The sequence below is a fragment of the Erythrolamprus reginae genome, chromosome 10 (assembly GCF_031021105.1).
Source record: "Erythrolamprus reginae isolate rEryReg1 chromosome 10, rEryReg1.hap1, whole genome shotgun sequence".
In the NCBI taxonomy this organism is placed as follows: Eukaryota; Metazoa; Chordata; class Lepidosauria; order Squamata; family Dipsadidae; genus Erythrolamprus; species Erythrolamprus reginae.
In genome coordinates this window covers 44,624,357-44,644,491 of record NC_091959.1, presented here as the reverse complement: position 1 = coordinate 44,644,491, position 20,135 = coordinate 44,624,357, and the positions used below count along the sequence as shown (strand labels likewise).

The 20,135-nt window shown below is 43.4% G+C and overlaps 1 protein-coding gene across 1 annotated transcript in view; it reads right to left on the bottom strand.

Annotated features, from left to right (window-relative positions):
- The window catches only part of SLC8B1 (solute carrier family 8 member B1), a 40,465-nt gene extending 31,533 nt beyond the window's left edge, over positions 1 to 8,932 (bottom strand). The window contains exons 1-3 of the mRNA XM_070763090.1: positions 8,801 to 8,932; positions 4,216 to 4,384; positions 963 to 1,339 (exon numbers count right to left, since the gene is read on the bottom strand). Coding sequence (XP_070619191.1) covers positions 963 to 1,154 — 192 coding nt within the window. The 5' untranslated portion in view covers positions 1,155 to 1,339; positions 4,216 to 4,384; positions 8,801 to 8,932. The remainder of the gene's footprint in view (positions 1 to 962; positions 1,340 to 4,215; positions 4,385 to 8,800) is intronic.
- Between the last annotated feature and the right edge of the window lie 11,203 nt (positions 8,933 to 20,135).

The following is a 20,135-nucleotide window of genomic DNA, read 5'->3' as shown; positions in this document are numbered from 1 at the left end:
GTTATAAGTTGAGGACTATCTACATTTCCTGAGGGTTGGCTTTAACCTCAATAAAAATAAAAAAGGGAAGCATTTTTCTAACTCTTGGGGGCTACTTACTGTTGTGGTTAGCTCTGGCCCAGCTCCTGCCCCAAGGACTGTGGATGTGGGGGAGACATCCACATGCTGCAGGCCTGTTTTGCCCCCCCGGTGGAATCTGCTGGTGAAGGCTCCTCTGACCAAGAAGACATGAGTGACAGGGAGGAGGAGAGTGTGGCAGACAGCTCAGAAGGAGATCAATTCTCTAGCTCCTCCTTGGATTCGGAACAAGAGTTAATGATACAGCCATGCATGCGGAGAGCGATGCATAGGCAGCAACAACTGAGAGAGTATTATCAAAGAAAATGAGGCCACCTGTGGTTGGGTGGGGCTGTGGTCATTAGTGAGGCTGCTATAAATAGCAGCCTGTGGGTTTGGCCATTGTGGAGGATTATCTGATCCTTGTGTTTCGTGACTGCTTTACTGACTTTTTGTGTGCTGATTTTTCCCCGTTGTGAAACGAAACCAGGGCAAAGTGTGTTTCACTTTGTGAAAGAAGAAGGACTGTGAATTGCCTCCCAGCTGCAAGCTAAGTATCACAGAACTGATAAGGGACTTGTACAAATTACCAGTTTGGTTGGAGATGAGTGCTCTTTGCTATACCAAAAGAGGGCTTGGTTTAAGTGGATTTTCATTATAAAGAACATTGTTTTGAATTTTCAAACTTGTGTGTGCCTGAAATTTGTACCTGTGAATTTTTGGGAGGATTCTACCCGAGAGCTCGACAGAACATACATGTTTGATGAAAGAAAGAGAGAGAAGAAGAAAAAGGAAAGAAAGGGAGGGAAGAAGGGAAAGGAAGAAAACAAAATGAGAGAGGGAAGGAAGGAAAAAAGGAAAGAAAAAAGGAAAGAAGAACATATAGAGCTCGACAGAACACTTACGTCCACGTTGAAGCTGGAGCTCTGGACCCCAGATGTTTGCCCATGGCCATCCGTCAAGAAAGATGTTGGGAACTTGGGGTCCCATCGTCCAATGGAAGGTCCTACCGCGTCCGTCTCCCCGACCAGCAGGAAGCCCACGCTAAGAACCAAGAGAATTGGCATGTTGCCTAGCAAAAAAAATTGCTTTGTCATGCCTTGAGACTGCCGTCTTGGGCCAAGGATTCCACGTCACGGCATCGGGAGCGGCCACATCAAAAGAGGAGGCGGTGTGGGAAGAAGTCCAACCACCAGGAAGTTTCGCAAAATCCAGCCGTTGACGGAAATGGAGAAGTGAGCTCAGCAGAAAAGTTGGAGAAGAAGTTACGACAGCATCCCCTCTGGAGGGAGAAAAGGGAGAATCAATTAGAATAGAATGACAGAGTTGGAAGGAAGGGACCTTGGAGGTCTTCTAGTCCAACCCCCCCGCTCAGGCAGGAAACCCTCTACCATTTCAGACAAACCCTAACCCTACGAGCCTAGACTTTCAATCCTGGGCCTAGAAAGTTTAGAACTAAGGCGCCTTAAACAAGATCTAAGTATTGCCCACAAGATCATATGCTGCAACGTCCTGCCTGTCGGCGACTACTTCAGCTTCAACCACAACAACACAAGAGCACACAACAGATTTAAACTTAATATTAACCGCTCCAAACTTGACTGTAAAAAATATGACTTCAATAACCGAGTTGTCGAAGCGTGGGACTCATTACCGGACTCCATAGTGTCATCCCCAAACCCCCAACACTTTACCCATAGATTATCTACGGTTGACCCATCCAGATTCCTGAGAGGTCAGTAATGGGCGAGTACAAGTGCACTAGAGTGCCTTCCGTCCCCTGTCCTATTGCTCTCCTATATCTCCTATACCTTTCTTTTATTCCTGTATCTCTTCTTCCATTCTTTCATTGATATGTTATATTACTATACCTTCTTTTCTATTATTTCTTAGATATATTTTACTATGAGTATCTCCTCTATAACCTTCATCATGTATTTTACTATGTGTATATAGATATATACCCACTAAAACCCTCATTGTGTATTGGACTAACTAACTAACTAACTAACTAACTAACTAACTAACTAACTAATTAACTAACTAACCAACCAACCAACCAACCAACCAACCAACCAACCAACCAACCAACCAAACAAACAAACAAACAAACAAACAAACATCTTGTTAATAGCTTCCAGTGTTGGAGCATTTACAACTTCTGGAGACAGGCTGTTCCACTGATTAATTGTGGAAGCCAAGGGAAGTTTAGGCTGGTGGAAATGTAAAGGGAAACCCATTAAAAAATATACATGAAAATGCAATCAATTAAATAATAACAATAACAACAACAACAACTGGGCTACTCAGAACTTCATATACTTTAAGAAGATACTTGGTTGATCCCTAGGATGCTGGCAGCCACCCCTATCAACCATCAGCGTAGTCTATGATATTTGTGATACATTTTTAAATATTCATCTGACTAATTTTCATGTTTATTGAAAAAAAGGGATAATAATAATAACAGTGATGATAATAATAATAACCTATGAGCCGCCCCGAGTCTACGGAGAGGGGCGGCATACAAATTTAATAAATAATAATAATAATAATAAATAATAATAACAATAACAATTATTATTATTATTATTATATCCTAGACGTTTGGGAAGTGTCTTGTGATATTGTGATATGAAATCCAGCATATAAATCTTGTTTGCTGTGTATTACTGGGTTTTTAAAGATTAATAACAATAACAACAACAACAATAATAATTCAGTTGACTGAGTTTCATGTTTAATGAATAAAGTTAATAATAATAATAATAATTGTTATTGTTATTATATACTTTATTCAGTAAACATGAAACTCAATGCACCACAAATGATGGTTGATATACGTTTCTGCCAGCACTGTTGTTATTGTTGTTATTTATACATCAATAAATTGCAGCTTGCTTGAATAACACCAGCAGAACTGCAAAAAAACTGGGCTACCTGGAACATCGTATATTTTAAGAAGGTTCTTGGTTGATCCCTAAAACACTGGCAGCAAGCCGTATCAACCATCAGCGTCAGTCAATGATATTTGTGACACATTTTTAAATGTCCAGTTGACTGAGTTTCATGTTTAAAACATATAAGGTTTTATAAAAATAATAATAAATACATAGAACTTGGAGATTCTTGGTCAATCCGGTCACTTGCTTTTTTTGGTGGTGTGAAAACATACATGTCAGGTTTTTTTCAGTGCTGTTTGTGGCCAGCATTCACACTGTTACTAAACGGATTGTTGTAAGTCAAGGACTACTGATATACATCGTAACAGAGGTGTACAATTTGCTTCAAAAAGTTCAATAATAATAATAATAATAATAATAATAATAATAATAATAATAATAATAATAATTTATTGGATTTGTATGCCGCCCCTCTCCGCAGACTCGGGGCGGCTAACAACAATAATAAACACAACATGTACAATCCAATAATAGAAAACAACTAAAAATCCCTATTATAAAACCAAACATACACACAAACATACCATGCATAACTTGTAATGGCCTAGGGGGAAGAGCTATCTCAACTCCCCCATGCCTGGCGGTATAAATGAGTCTTGAGTAGTTTACGAAAGACAGGGAGGGTGGGGGCAATTCTAATCTCCGGGGGGAGTTGGTTCCAGAGGGCCGGGGCAGCCACAGAGAAGGCTCTGCCGCCAAACAACATTGTTTAGTCGACGGGACCCGGAGAAGGCCAACTCTGTGGGACCTTATCGGTCGCTGGGATTCGTGCGGTAGAAGGCGGTTCCGGAGGTATTCCGGTCCAATGCCATGAAAGGCTTTAAAGGTCATTACCAACACTTTGAATTGTGACCGGAAACCGATCGGCAGCCAGTGCAGACCATGGAGTGTTGTAGAAACGTGGGTGAATCTAGGAAGCCCCATGATAGCTCTCGCGGCCGCATTCTGCACGATCTGAAGTTTCCGAACACTTTTCAAAGGGAGCCCCATGTAGAGAGCTCATAGAACTTGGAGATTCTTGGTCTATCCGATCACTTGTTTTTTTTGGTTGTGTGAAAACATACATGTCAGTTTTTTTTCAGTGCTGTTTGTGGCCAGCATTCACACTGTTACTAAACGGATTGTTGTAAGTCAAGGACTACCAATATACGTCATAACAGAGGTGTACAATTTGCTTCAAAAAGCTCCTACTTACCCCTATGAATGGCCTTTGTCTTCCTCACTTACAGATCCTTGACCATAGGCCTAGTAATTTGAAGGTTTTTCACAGGATCTTAGCTGTTCCTGATCCCTTTGGACAGAGATCTTTGATTTCTCTGGGATCTGATGGAGCCACTCACAGCCTCCCCGGTGTTCCTGTACCCCTAGAACAAAATGGATAAAAATCTTATAAAGTAACAGGCGAGTGGGTGAGAGTGAAATGTTTCCTTCCCGTATTCAGTAGGTATAATTCAGACTCCTCTGCATGCAACTGTAAGTAGATCAATAGGTACCACTTCAGAAGAAGATAGACAGATAGAATTCTTTATTGGCCAAGTGTGATTGGACACACAAGGAATTTGCCTTTGGTGCAGATGCTCTCAGTGAAAGAAAAAAATATATTTTCCAAGAATCATGAAGTTCAACACTTAATGATTGTCACAGGGGTCAAATAAGGAAACAATCAATATTAATAAAAATCTTAAGGATACAAGCAACAAGTTACAGTCATAAGTGGGAGGAGATGGGTGATAGGAATGATGAGAAAAAACTAGTAGCAATAGTAGTGCTTCAGTTGAGAAGGTAATGGTATTCTGTGGCATATAGCCATGCTGGCCACATGAAATTTGTTTTCAGAACCAATTAAAAATGTTCTACAGGTGGCACCTATTGCCAGAGAGACTTGCAAAAATGTTCCCAAAAACCTCTCCAATATGTTGGAAGTGTAAAAAAGAAAGAGGCACGTTCTACCACCAATGGTGGACATGCACACAGGCAAAAAAGTTTTGGAATAAAATAACAAATTGGTTAAAAGAAATAGCAAATGAAGAAATCGAAAAAAACCCAGAATTATATTTATTGGGTATTTTTAATTAAAAAATAGAAAAAGAAGTAAGATACCTAGTAATACATATACTAACTGCTGCCAGAACAGTATATGCCCAACAGTGGAAAACAGATAAAATACATGTACCGGAAGGAAACATAATAATTTAAAAAATACTAGACTGTGCGGAGATGGACAGGCTATCCAAAAGATTAGAGGGAAAAGAAGAATCAGATTACTATAAAACATGGGCAAAATTTTATGATTGGCTAAAAGAAATAAATAAATAAAAATTTATGCAAAGCAACACATCAAATAAAAGAATTCAAAAATTAATATTATGTAAAAGAAGTGTAATTCTCTGATCAAATATCCCCCCCCCAAAAAAGTGGGGAAACTTTCATTTCTCAAATGTTGTATATATATATATGTTTTTATGTATTTTTTTTCCTTTGTCTTGTATGTCACATTTGTAAAATAAAATTTTTTTTAAAAAAAAGAAAGAAATTTGTTTTCAGAAAACAGACTCTCTGGGCCAAAAAATGTGGATGAACCCCACGCCCTAAATTCAAACATGATTGACAGAGAAAATTTTAACCCTTTTAATCTGCTACATTAGGAGCCTTGTTGAAACCTGCAAAAGTTTTTCTACATCCTGCAAAGCCTATTTACAGTTTTCTGTCTGTTGTTAGTTAGAAAAACTGCACAAAGTTGTAAAAAAAAACACCACAAGTTTACAGTGACTATTTAACACAGCCCTTGTTTTGCTGATATAAAAATAGTACATTACCTGGAGGGATTCCTTCACTCTCACCTACTTTGGAAGCTCCCAATAATTTTTTTTTTAAAAAACGAGGTGAATAATTCTTCTGAGCTGCTTGCTAAACCAGCTCGACACGTTCTGAATTAACAACCTCGGAAGAATTGAGAATGTTTCTTTGGCTTTCAGGATACGGTTAATCAACCCATCTATTTCCAGGTTAATTCCTGTTTTTAAACAGGAAGAGCCAACCAAGGTATCTTTATCAGTTGCCCGTGAGGTTCATTCATAAATCTACCTCTTCCCTTTCCGTTTACACAATTCTTGAAGTCTGCAGCTTTCAAAAGCTCTTAATCCCAGGAAATCCTATTTATTTTTATTTGTCAAAACATGCACAATATAGGAGGTATGATATAAACATAACAAAAGCAAAGTAGGTTATTGAAATCATGAAAGATTGGGAAAGATAATGATAATGAAGTGATAAATATTTGAACAATAATTGATTACTACTTGGAATGAAATACGATTACAATTTTATGATAAATACTAATTGAAGATTTAAAATAATGGATTGGTTAATTTCTATATTGTTGTAATGCTGTTAGAATAATAATTTGTTTTTTTCTTGATTTTTTTGCTTTTCTTTTTCTTAGTTGAAAAAGTCTTTTTTTTTTGTAAGGGTTTTAGAGAATACATAAGAAGAAGGCGTAGACACTATGGCATACCTGAATTATTAAAGAATAAGGATACTAATTTAATAAGCTTTAAAGGGAATCAAGGATGAATTCAATTAGAAGAAAATTAGATATCTAGATGACAAATTTAGAGGTCAAGGTTAGCGGGGGCTGGATTGATACCGGGAGTAATTAATTGGGAGGTAATAATTTTGGGGGGGAGATTAATTATAATCGACTTACTAACTCAATACTGTTTTTATTATATGAAACTACTTTACAATGTATTGAAAAAGTTTGTATGGGGAAAAGTTTGTATGGGGAAATTTTTTTAAAAAAATTACCCAGAAAAAGCAAAGTAAATTTGGACAATAGGACAGGGATAGTAGAGATGATGGTGAACCTATACACATCCCAGAATCCAGAATTTCTTGCCTGGTTACTGACGACTCCAGAAATCCAACTATTGAATCCAGCTGGGCTTTGATCTACACTCCACCCCAATTCAATCCCATTGCTGGCAGCTACCAGGGGGAATTTTCTAAGCCTGATTCCTAAATAATATCCCTTTGTGGGCACGAGGGATAGAGATTATGACAGTGACAAACTGCATAATACGTCTGCAGAGCGCAGAAGTGAAATGCAAAGAGTCCGGGGTGGTGGTGGTTACAATTCGATTCAGGGGCTGTAATTTCTATTAAGAAGCAAAGTTTAAAGGCAGCTAAAGAGAGAAATATGCAAGAGCTGATTTGGGCTACTTATATATCCACAAAATATATGCCAAGCTCAGTTGCCTGACTAACATACAATGGAGTTTGTTTATTTATTACCTGCCTTCATTATTTTTACAAGTAACTCAAGGTGGCAAAAGTATCTGACAGTCCTTTCTCCTTCTATTATTTGCCCTGTAATAACAACCCTGTGAGGTGGATTCTTGACAGAATTACCTTTTATGTACACTGAGAGCATATGCACCAATGACAAATTCCTTGGGTGTCCAATCACCCTTGGCCAGTAAAGTATTCTATTCTATTCTATTCTATTCTATTCTATTCTAGTCTAGTCTAGTCTAGCCTTCCTTTTTCCCTTTCCTATTCTATTCTATTCTATTCTAATTCTAATAAATTCTAATTCTATTCTATGCTATTCGCATCAAATATGTTCGCCACTTCATGTTATTTACAAAATAAGAACGGGGAGATAAACAAATATATCTCTATCTCTATCTATCTCTATCTATATATCGTATCTATCTACCTACCTACCTGCCTGCCTGCCTGCCTGCCTACCTACCTACCGTATCTATCTATCTATCTATCTATCTATCTATCTATCTATCTATCTATCTATCTATGTATCTACCTACCTACCAGTATCTATCTATCAGTATCTATCATCCATCCATCCATTCCTTCATCCATCCATTTATCTATCTAATCAGTATCTATCTACCAGTATCTGTCTGTCTGTCTGTCTGTCTGTCTGTCTGTCTGTCTGTCTGTCTGTCTGTCTGTCTGTCTGTCTGTCTGTCTGTCTGTCTATCTATCTATCTATCTATCTATCTATCTATCTATCTATCTATCTATCTAATCAGTATCTATCTACCAGTATCTATCTATCTATCTATCTATCTATCTATCTATCTATCTATCTATCTATCTATCTATCTATCTATCTATCTATCTATCCCCACTAAAACCCCAGAACGTTGCAACTGTCATAAATAGTTATAGTTTATTAGATTTGTATGCCGCCCCTCTCCGACATCATAAAACTGTCCGAATTTTGATTACATGACCATGGGGATGCTGCAATGACCCTAAAAGCCTCTTTTTCCCAGCGTATGTTATAACTTCGAACGGTCACTAAACAAACCGCTGTAAGCCAAGGACTGTCTGAATTCTCAGGCCCGAGAGATGCTTCACCTGCCCAAGTGACACCAAGGTGCCACGAATCCTGCCTGAGAACTTTGGTTCCTGGTCCTCCAGCATCTCTCTAGCCTGTCTCCTTCTCCTTTCATCCTCACAACCTCCCCCCCTTTAAAGTAGGCCAAGAAGCCGAGACTGCAACTTTCCATCCAAGCCAATCCAGCAAGCTTGCAGCCCTGGGGATGCACCGTGGGGGTTTGAACTCAGCTCTTCCGCGTAAAAGGAGCCTCCAACAGGCGAATTCCTACTTAGGAAGAACCCAAAGCCACCAGCCTGTAAACAACCTTCCCTCCATTTGGAGAACTCTTCTTTTCCTCCCCACGATCTGGATCCCAATCCAGGGAGGGGGGGAGGAGAGAGAGAGATCCCCTCCGCCTTCTCTTACATACCTGCCGGCCCAAGAGGCACCTGCGCGACTCCCCTGGGGACTTCTCCGCAGCGGCGCCTGGAAAGAAAAACCTCGCGTAACCCGGGGACTTTTAGCCGTGCGCACGCTGCGCCCTAGTTCTCTCTCTTTCTACAAGCAAGGGAGCCAAGGCGAGCCACAACTCCGCCTTCTGTCACCGCCCCGGCTGCGGGCTTAAAGAGACCAACGACGGCCGGCTGCTACCACGCAAAGGCTGGGAACCTCCACTCAGCCCCACGCGGGCGCACGGTGCTCTAGTTTCCACGCGGCCGCGCGGCGCTCTGGTTCCCACGCGTCTCTCTCTCTCTTTTTTTTGGCAAGACCCGATTTGCAAGCCGGGATGCGCAAAACAGGTTCTCACGCCCTTTTCCCGGCGCGGTTTGCAAGCAGCCCTTTCGACCTCGAGTAAATCCCAGGGAAAGAGGGTGGGGAAGGGGGACCCGGAGGGGGCGGGCGGTGGGGCGGCTAGATAAGGCGAAAGGGGTCAGCCAGGCCAGCGAGGTCTCTCGGGAAGGAAGGCCATGAACTGGGTTGACTCTTGGAAGGTCTCTTCCAAAGGCGGTGTTTTTATTCTTTTAAACAGACAAATATCCTTTCTTTTGCCAGGCCTGTTTGAAGCAAAGGAATGGCCTGCAAGGGAAATTTCTTCCTTGGGTTCCTGCCTGCTTCTCCTACAAATTAATAGACTTAACTTAGACTTGAATAGAATAGAGTAAAATAGATAAGCAAATACCTATGTATTGTATCTGTTTTTGTGTGCCCTAACACATTGTATCATACTACCTTGTTTCTATTCTCTATCCAGTTATACCATTTATTCCATGTCTCATCAAATTCTGTATCATTTATTCCCTTAACTTCCATTGTCGTTTTATCCATTTCTACGCATCTGTAAATATTATCTCTACTCTTGTTTTGTTTTTGTATTTGTATTTATTAGATTTGTATGCCGCCCCTCTCTGAAGACTCGGGGCGGCTAACAACAATACTGTAGTTAACAGTTTTTAAGACTGACGGCAGAAAAAGACCTCATGATCCATCTAGTCTGCCCTTATACCATTTCCTGTATTTTTATCTTAGGATGTATATATGTTTATTCCAGGCATGTTTAAATTTAGTTACTGTGGATTTATCTACCACGTCTGCTGGAAGTTTGTTCTAAGCATCTTTCAGTAAAATAATATTTTCTCATGTTGCTTTCGATCTTTCCCCCAACTAACTTCAGGTTGTGTCCCCTTGTTCTTGTGTTCACTTTCCTATTAAAAACACTTCCCTCCTGAACCTTATTTAACCCTTTAACATATTTAAATGTTTCGATCATGTCCTCCCTTTTCCTTCTGTCCTCCAGTCTGTACAGATTGAGTTCATGAAGTCTTTCCTGATACGTTTTATGCTTAAGACCTTCCACCATTCTTGTAGCCCGTCTTTGGACCCGTTCAATTTTGTCAATATCTTTTTGTAGGTGAGGTCTGACGGAGTTGCTTTGTTTTTCCAAAATTGGGCATAGGATATTCTAGGTCAGGGTTTGCAGAAAGTTCTAAGGCAGTGTGTTTTCCAACCTTGGCTACTTGGCAGCCGTGTGGACTCCAACTCCCAGAATTCCCCACTCCAGCCACATCTGACGCATTCAGATGTGTGGACTTCAACTCCCAGAAGCCACACCTCTGAAAGCTGCTAAGGTTGAACAAACACTGTTGCGGAAGGTTTATTTGGCAGCTTACATTATTGATAGATAATCATGACATTGAGATAGAGGTTACCAAGAGGTCAGTAAGGGGCGAGTACAAGTGCACTAGAGTGCCTTCCGTCCCCTGTCCTATTGCTCTCCAATATCTCCTATACCTTTCTTCTATTCCTATATCTCTTCTTCTATTCTTTCATTGATATGTTCTATTACTATATCTTCTTTTCTATTATTTCTTAGATATATTTTACTATGAGTATCTCCTCTATAACCTTCATCATGTATTTTACTATGTGTATATAGATATATACCCACTAAAACCCTCATTGTGTATTGGACAAAATAAATAAATAAAATAAATAAAATAAATAGAGTGAAGTCCAAAGATCAAACCACTCAGGGGTGGAGCAAATGGATTATTTATTTATATCTCACCAATTACACTGGGGAACAATTTGTAACACAATTTCTGTTGTGTTTGATTTTGGAACTTTTTTTAATAGTGAATTAGCACTGGTATCAAAACTGTAGTTAGTTTTCTTCTACCACGTCAAGTTTTTTCTCTACACCTTATATACATAGAATATACTTAATTAGGCAACATGAGTATCAAATTGCATTTTTTTTACATAGCCGGTGGATCATCTGTACAACAGCATTGTGTCTATACATGTAGTCAGTCTGTGCGATCTTTTTGCAGCAGCTGAGTATGTGATTGATTGTTTCATCTGTTTCTTTACACAGTCTGCACTTCATTATTATTATGTCAATACAACACAGCAAACGAGATCACTATGCTGGATTTTGTATTTCATCACCAGTCGGACTGTGTGATGTAGCGGCAAATTATGTTTGCCGATCCCAGTAAAGCGGCCTTTTGCAATTGACAGATGGAGATTTTGTCAATTCCGATGGTTTTCAAATGTCCGCTGAGATCCTCTGGCACTGCGGCCAGCGTGCCAAGTACCACTGGGATCACTTTCACGGGCTTATGCCAGAGTTGTTGCAGCTCGATTTTTAGATCTTCGTATTTCACTAATTTCTCTAGCTGCTTCTCCTCAATTCTGCCGTCTCCTGGGATTGCGATGTTGATGATCCATACTTTCTTTTTCTCCACAATCAGGATGTCTGGTGTATTACGTTTCAAAATTCGGTCAGTCTGAAGTAGGAAGTCCCACAGTAGTTTTGCTTGCTCATTTTTGACCACTTTTTCGGGCTTATGATCCCACCAGTTCTTTACCACTGGTAGATGGTAGTTCTGGCACAAGTTCCAGTGGATCATCTGTGCCACAGCATCATGCTTGTGGTCAGTCTGTGCGATCTTTTTGCAGCAGCTGAGTATGTGATCGATTGTTTCATCTGTTTCTTTTTAAAGAGTCTGCACTTTGGATTTTTCAATTCTGGCTTTGACAGCATTTGTTCTAATGGCCTGTTCTTGTGCCGTCAGTATTAGTCCTTCTGTCTCCTTCTTGAGTGTTCCACTTGTAAGCCATAACCAGGTCTTTTCCTTATCCACTTTGCCTTCAATCTTCTCCAAGAACTGTCCATACGACATTGAGTTACATTTTTTCTGTTCTGGTCCTTAGTTTGCTTCACCTTGAGAAGCTTCCTATTTTGCAGCATTATTATTATTATTATTATTATTATTATTATTATTATTATTATTATTATTATTATTATTATTATAGAAACATAGAAGAAACATAGAAGTCTGACGGCAGAAAAAGACCCCATGGTCCATCTAGTCTGCCCTTATACTATTTCCTGTATTTTATCTTAGGATGGATATATGTTTATCCCAGGCATGTTTAAATTCAGTTACTGTGGATTTATCTACCACGTCTGCTGGAAGTTTGTTCCAAGGATCTACTACTCTTTCAGTAAAATAATATTTTCTCATGTTGCTTTTGATCTTCCCCCCAACTAACTTCAGATTGTGTCCCCTTGTTTATTATTTTATTATTTATAATAATAATAATAATAATTATTATTATTATTTTCTTCTTCTTATTATTATTATTATTATTATTATTATTATTATTATTATTATTATTATTATTACTATTATTATTTCCAACCTAGAATTAAGGAGGAATTTCCTGACAATGAGAACAATTAATCAGTGGAATGGCTTGCCTCCAAGATGTTGTTGAAGTTGCTCCAAACTGGAAAGTTTTTAAGAGAGATTGGACAGCTGGTTCTTTGAAACATTTCCTGCTTGAGTAGGGGGTTGTCACTAGAAGACCTCCAAGGTCCCTTCCAACACCATCGTTCTGTATTTTGTTTTCGCTCTCTCTATCCTCCTCTCTCCAGGATAAAAGCTCTCCAGGCAGACGCCACCGTGTTACCTGGCCGGGGATATAAAAATCTTAAGAGCTTAAAAGGTCAGCGTCAAATCTGTTTTAATTGCTCTTCTACAATCACATGCTCCAGCCACTGAACTCAGACACCCAGGCACTAAGTTCACGTCCAACTGTCCATTGCTGTACAGTCAGGGAAAAAAACTCCACTGTTTTCTTCCTTTTTGCTGAAACGGGACAAGTCTGAAAGCCTCAGCCGCAAACAAGTAGTCCTTGTTTAGTGACTGCTTTAATTCACAGTTATAGCATTTAGACTTATATACCGCTTCGTAGTGCTTTTCCAGCCTCCTCTAAGCGGTTTACAGAATCAGCCTCTTGCCCCCAACAATCTGGGTCCTCGTAGAAGAAAAGGAGGGGGAAAAGAAGCAGGAGGAGGAGGAGAAGGGGAGGAGGAGGAGGAGAGGAGCAGGAGGATTGGAAGAGGAAGAGGAAGAATAAGGAGGAGGAAGAGGAGAGGAGGAGGAGAAAGAAGAAGAGGAGGAGGAGAGGAGGAGGAGGAGAGGAGGAAGAAGAAAAGGAGGAGGAGGAGGGGAGGAGGAGGAGGAAGAGGAGGAGGTGGAGAGAAGGAGGAGGATTGGAAGAGGAAGAATAAGAAGGAGGAGGAAGAGGAGAGGAGGAAGAAGAAAAGGAGGAGAAGGAGGAGGAGAGGAGGATTGGAAGAGGAAGAATAAGAAGGAGGAAGAGGAGAAAGAAGAGGAGGAGGAGGAGGAGGAGGAGGGGAAAAAGAAGAAGAGGAGGAGGAGGAAGAAGAAGAAGAATGTTGGGTCCACGGTGCTCTCTGACCTCTCCTCTTCCTCCTCAGTCCCTACTTTGCAGACATTTTATGACCCAACCAGGTGACATCATCAGTTCTAAAAGGAAGTGGAGTTGCTCTCATTTTATATACAACTCCTGAAAACAAGCCGAGACTTCTGGCAGCTACAGAGACATAGACCATAAAATAATAGAGTTGGAAGGGACCTTGGAGGTCTTCTAGTCTAACCCACCCACCCACACACACACACACTTTGCTCAAGCAGAAGACTCTATTCACCACCCTGAGTTCTACGGGATTGGTCAACATATAAATCAAATCAAATTAAATTAATATTCTGGACACATGGCTGTCTAATGCTTTCTTGAAAATTTCCAGCAATGGAGTTCAGAGATTTAGGCTATTTTTCCTGCGCCAACCAGAAATCAACCCCTCCCCACCTCATCTGGCCCTCCAGTTCCCTCCTTGACCTTCCCTTCTCATCTTCACCAAGAACCATGGAGAATCTTCCTGAATCAACCAATGGAAAAATACCAGCCCAACACATACACACGGAATTCTGAATTTCTGTATGGGGCTGGCTCCCCCTACCTGCCCTTCTCCCAAGTTATGTGGGGTGAGTAGGTGCTTGGTAGTGGTGGTGAGCAGGGCTGTCTTAACAGCATTAGTTAGGAGCCAGTGTTACTGGGACCCCTACGACAAAACAACTCACAGGAATAAAAATGTCAATGTCTGATAAACTGAAACATATGTGTGTGTGTGTTTTTTTAAAAAACCTATTAATTTTTATTAATGCGTGTTGGTATTAATAAAAAAAATGCGGTAAAATGCCATAATGAGCAAAGCCCTCTTTCCTCAGCGCGCTCTCTACCTCAGAAGGGGGCAAGTGGCATTGCGAGGCATCACCTGGCTCTGTTCTTTTGCGTGTACCATTGTAACTTTGAATGGTTCCGGTTCGAGCGGTGGGGAGATGGTGGGTCCGCCGCTCCCTTGAACAACGGGGTATCGTCGGAAAATGTTGGTCCAGGATGGAGGGTTGTCTGTTGCCGCTGTTGCTGCTGCATCCCCGACTGTATCCCCAACTGCAGAGCTCTGAGGCTGGGGTCAGAGGCGCGTGAGTGTCTGCGGAGCGACCAGCTGGGACGTGGAACCAGCTGGGACGCGGAAGATGGCGGCGGCGGCGCGCGCAGAGTCTTTGACATCGGAGGGAAGAGAGCAGCCGAGAAGATACAGAGCGACTGTCGGGCTGAGCCCCCCGACTCGGCCCGACAGATGGGAGCAGACCGCACCGAGATGGTGGGGGCCGGAGATGGTGGGGGCCGGAGGGTGCTGTAGACACCGGAAAAGACCGCAGCGTCGAGAGGTGGCTGATTGGGACGCGGGAGATGGCGGCGGTGCCTTGCGTAAAAATTAAGAAATAGCGGAGAAGGAGGAAAGGAGGAAAGTGGATGGTGTCGAAAGAACGTGTTGAAAGAACGTGGAACGTGGAGTGTGGGGGCACTGATGAACCGACACCCCCCCCCCGACCTGGTGAGTGAGAGTGACCAGCGTCGAGGCAGAGAGAGAGCAGGGGGAAATGGAGGTGACGAAGAGCGACCTGTTACAGTGGAGGATAATTGCTGGCGGGGTATATTTGGAATAACAACCCCCCCGCCCCCCCCCTTCCTGCATGTCACCAGCAGGTGAGAGCTGCTGGTGCCAAGGGAGGAGTAGGTGGGAAAGACTGTGGAGACGGGCTTGCTGGACGATGAACCATGGAGGAGAGTGAGAAGGATGGGACTGGTGGCCTGGGACTGGTTGACTGGTTGCCTGGGACCAATATGGCCAATTGGCCAGGGACATTGCTTATACTAACTTTGCAAACGACTATCTTGTTTGTCCCTCCCCCCCCTCCCCCCCCCTGGTTTCTATGCACGTCTATGCACTTTACAGAAGACCCATGCCCCCTAGCGGACCGGCTGGAAAAAACAACAGCAGCTTTTAAGACTTTTTAAAGATCTAAGTTATATTGAAGACCTATAAAGACACTACACCTGGGCCGATTGATTAACCGACGATTAGCTAATAATTAATATTAAGAACTGATTTATACCATTTTTTAACATTTTATACTATTTTATTAATTATTAATCTTGTGAACTTTTTATTCTATTTTTTATTCTATTTATATGTATTATACTGTGCTATATTCTATTAGCATTTTTATCTATTATTAATTTAATTCTCTTTTAATATTGGGGGGGGTTTCTAATTAATGGATGACTGGAGTAGATTCAATGTTGTATATGGAATGAATGAGTATGAGTGTGATGGCTGGGGTGGGTGGGAATATGGTATGGATGGGATGAGTGACAGTAGTATGAGTGACAGAATTGGCCCACCTGACGCTCGGGAGGCAGGGGAGGAAGGGGCATTGATCTCTGGGGTGGCAGAGGGCCGGAATATCCCTGTGTTGCTGGGGAGAGGCAGATATGGCGGGGGTCACAGAGTTAGCCGTTCCAGGGGAACGAGAGACCGTTGCTTAATAACGGTCCCTTGTTCCAACTCTGTGAGCCCAATCTTGGGTACTGGTGATGAGTGTAACTCTGGCCCTGGACTCAGGTTGCTGCTGCTTAATGCCAGGTCGGTGGTAAATAAAGCTCTCCTCATCCGGGATTTAATCCTGGATGAGGAGGCCGACCTGGCATGTATCACTGAAACCTGGCTGGGCCCGGAGGGAGGTGTTCCTCTCTCCGAAATTTGCCCAGCTGGGTTTCAGATATGGCATCAACCTCGACCCCAGGGAAGGGGGGGAGGAGTGGCTATTATAGCCAGGGAGAGCCTTTGCCTACGTGGACTCATTGCTCCGGAAATTGCGGGTTGCGAGTCACTCTTGATGAGGTTGGACTTAGGGGTTCAGGTGGGCTTATTTCTCACGTACCTGCCTCCCAGCTGCGTGTCAAAAGCCCTGCCTGTGCTACTCGAGGAGGTAGCCGGGTTGGCGGTGGAGTTCCCCAGACTTATTGTCTTGGGGGACTTCAACCTGCCGTCACTCGGCGAAACCTCGGGGTTGGCGCAGGAGTTCATGGCCACCATGACAGCCATGGACCTGACTCAAGTAGTACGGGGTCCAACCCATGAGGGGGGGCACGCACCTGACATGGTATTCCTTTCCGAGCAACTGAGTAATGGTCTGAGACTAAGGGGCTTAGAAGCAGTGCCTTTGTCATGGTCAGACCATTTTCTACTACGGCTTGACTTCCTGACTCCAATCCTTCCCCGCAGGGAGGCGGAACCAATGAAGATGTTCCGCCCCAGACGCCTAATGGATCCAGAGGGTTTCCAGACGGCGCTTGGGGTTATTCCAGAGGCACTCATCCACAGTTCGGCAGAGTCTCTTGCGGAGGCCTGGAATACGGCTGCTGCGGAGGCTCTCGACCGGATTGCGCCTTTGCGACCTCTCCGTGGCGCTAGACCCCGTAGAGCTCCATGGTTCAACGAGGAGCTCCGGGAGTTGAAACGCCAAAAGAGACGTCTAGAGAAGCGATGGAGGAAGAGTAGGTCTGAATCTGATCGAACACTTGTAAGAGCTTTTATTAAGACTTACAAAGTGGCGCTCAAGGCGGCAAGATGCGCGTACCATGCCGCCTTGATTGCATCAGCGGAATCCCGCCCGGCCGCTCTGTTTAGGGTGACCCGCTCCCTCCTTAACCAGGGGGGAGTTGGGGAGCCCTTGCAGAGTAGTGCCGAGGAGTTTAACACGTTTTTCGCTGATAAAGTCGCTCAGATCCGGGCCGACCTCGACTCCAATTGTAAAACAGAGTCGACTGACAACGAGTCAGTCGAGGTGACTGGGGCACGTACTTGTCCACCTGTCTGGGAAGAGTTTGATCTGGTGACACCTGATGAAGTGGACAAGGCCATTGGAGCTGTGAGTTCCGCCACCTGTTTACTGGATCCGTGTCCCTCCTGGTTGGTCTCGGCCAGCAGGGAGGTGACATGGAGCTGGGCCCAGGAGATTACCAACGCTTCCTTGGGGAGGGGAGTTTTTCCATCACTCTATAAAGAAGCGCTTGTGCGCCCCCTCCTCAAGAAGCCTTCCCTGGACCCAGCAGTACTTAACAACTATCGTCCAGTCTCCAACCTTCCCTTCATGGGGAAGGTTGTCGAGAAGGTGGTGGCACTCCAGCTCCAGCGGTCCTTGGAAGAAGCCGATTATCTAGGTCCCCAGCAGTCGGGCTTCAGGCCCGGTTACAGCACGGAAACCGCTTTGGTCGCGTTGATGGATGATCTCTGGCGGGCCCGGGACAGGGGTTTATCCTCTGTCCTGGTGCTCCTCGATCTCTCAGCGGCTTTCGATACCATCGACCATGGTATCCTTCTGCACCGGTTGGAGGGGTTGGGGGTGGGAGGCACTGTGCTTCAGTGGTTCTCCTCCTACCTCTCTGGCCGGTCGCAGTCGGTGTTAGTGGGGGGTCAGAGGTCGACTCCGAGGTCTCTCCCTTGTGGAGTACCCCAGGGGTCGGTCCTCTCCCCCTTGCTATTTAACATCTACATGAAACCGCTGGGTGAGATCATCCAAGGACATGGGGTGAGGTATCATCAATATGCCGATGATACCCAGCTTTACATCTCCACCCCATGCCCAGTCAACGAAGCGGTGGAAGTGATGTGCCGGTGCCTGGAGGCTGTTGGGGTCTGGATGGGTGTCAACAGACTCAAGCTCAACCCGGATAAGACGGAGTGGCTGTGGGTTTTGCCTCCCAAGGACAATCCCATCTGTCCGTCCATTACCCTGGGGGGGGAATCATTGACCCCCTCAGAGAGGGTCCGCAACTTGGGCGTCCTCCTCGATCCACAGCTGACATTAGAGAACCACCTTTCGGCTGTGGCGAGGGGGGCGTTTGCCCAGGTTCGCCTGGTGCACCAGTTGCGGCCCTATCTGGACCGGGACTCATTACTCACAGTCACTCATGCCCTCATCACCTCGAGGTTCGACTACTGTAATGCTCTCTACATGGGGCTACCTTTGAAAAGTGTTTGGAAACTTCAGATCGTGCAGAATGCAGCTGCGAGAGCAGTCATGGGCTTACCCAGGTATGCCCATGTTTCACCATCACTCCGCAGTCTGCATTGGCTGCCGATCAATTTCCGGTCACAATTCAAAGTGTTGGTTATGACCTTTAAAGCCCTTCATGGCACTGGACCAGAATATCTCCGAGACCGCCTTCTGCCGCACGAATCCCAGCGACCGATTCGGTCCCACAGAGTGGGCCTCCTCCGGGTCCCATCAACTAAACAATGCCGGTTGGCGGGCCCCAGGGGGAGAGCCTTCTCTGTGGCGGCACCGGCCCTCTGGAACCAACTCCCCCCGGAGATCAGAACTGCCCCTACTCTTCCTGCCTTCCGTAAACTCCTCAAAACCCACCTTTGCCGTCAGGCATGGGGAAACTAAATATCTCCCCCTGGGCACGTTGAAGTTATATATGGTATGCCTGTATGTGTGTATGTTAGTATTGGGGATTTTCTTAAACTTATAATATTTTAATTAATTGGATTGTATTGGATTGTTTTTCACTTGTTGTGAGCCGCCCCGAGTCTTCGGAGAGGGGCGGCATACAAATCCAAATAATAAATAAATAAATAAATAATAAATAAATATGTTTATATGACGCAAGCGGGTCTGGAACTCGCCCCGCATTTCGGACATAAACTAGAAAATGTCCAGAGATATTTTATGAGAAAAGCCCTCCACTCCTCTACTCGTACTACGCAACTAGACTTACAATCCTGGGCTTAAAAAGCTTAGAACTATGTCGCCTTAAACACGACCTAAGCATAGCCCATAAAATCATCTGCTACAACGCCCTTCCTGTCAACAACTACTTCAGCTTCAACCACAACAACACTCGAGCACACAACAGACACAAACTGAAAGTAAACCGTTCCAAACTCGACTGCCGGAAATATGATATTAATATGATTATGATCCTACCTGATATGAACGTTAACTTCTAAATTGATTCCCCTGGGCCGTTTCCGTTTTATGTATGGTTTGTATGACATGTATGACCGTTTTTTATATTAAGGGTTTTAAATTGTTTTTAATCATTGGATTTGTACTGTTTTGTTGTTGTGAGCCACTCCAAGTTTTCGGAGAGGGGCGGCATACAAATAATTAAATAATAATAATAATAATAATAATAATAATAATAATAATAATAATAATAATAATAATATCCTAGAAGCTTGGGAAGTGTCTTGTGATATTGTGATATGAAATCCAGCATATAAATCTTGTTTGCTGTGTATTATTGATCTAGGATGTGTCCTTTGAGCGTTTCCTTTATTTTTTTGAGCAGTATATATAAAAAACATTATTGTATCTTTGCATACCACCAATACGTACTTGACCAAACAAACAAATAAGCTTGGGGCTCCCTCGCGGGGCGCTGCGTGGAAGCGCACGGCCGGAGGCCGGCCGGGGCTGCCCAGCGGCGGGGAACTCCTCCTCCTCCGGCTGCATCAGAGTCTACGCCAG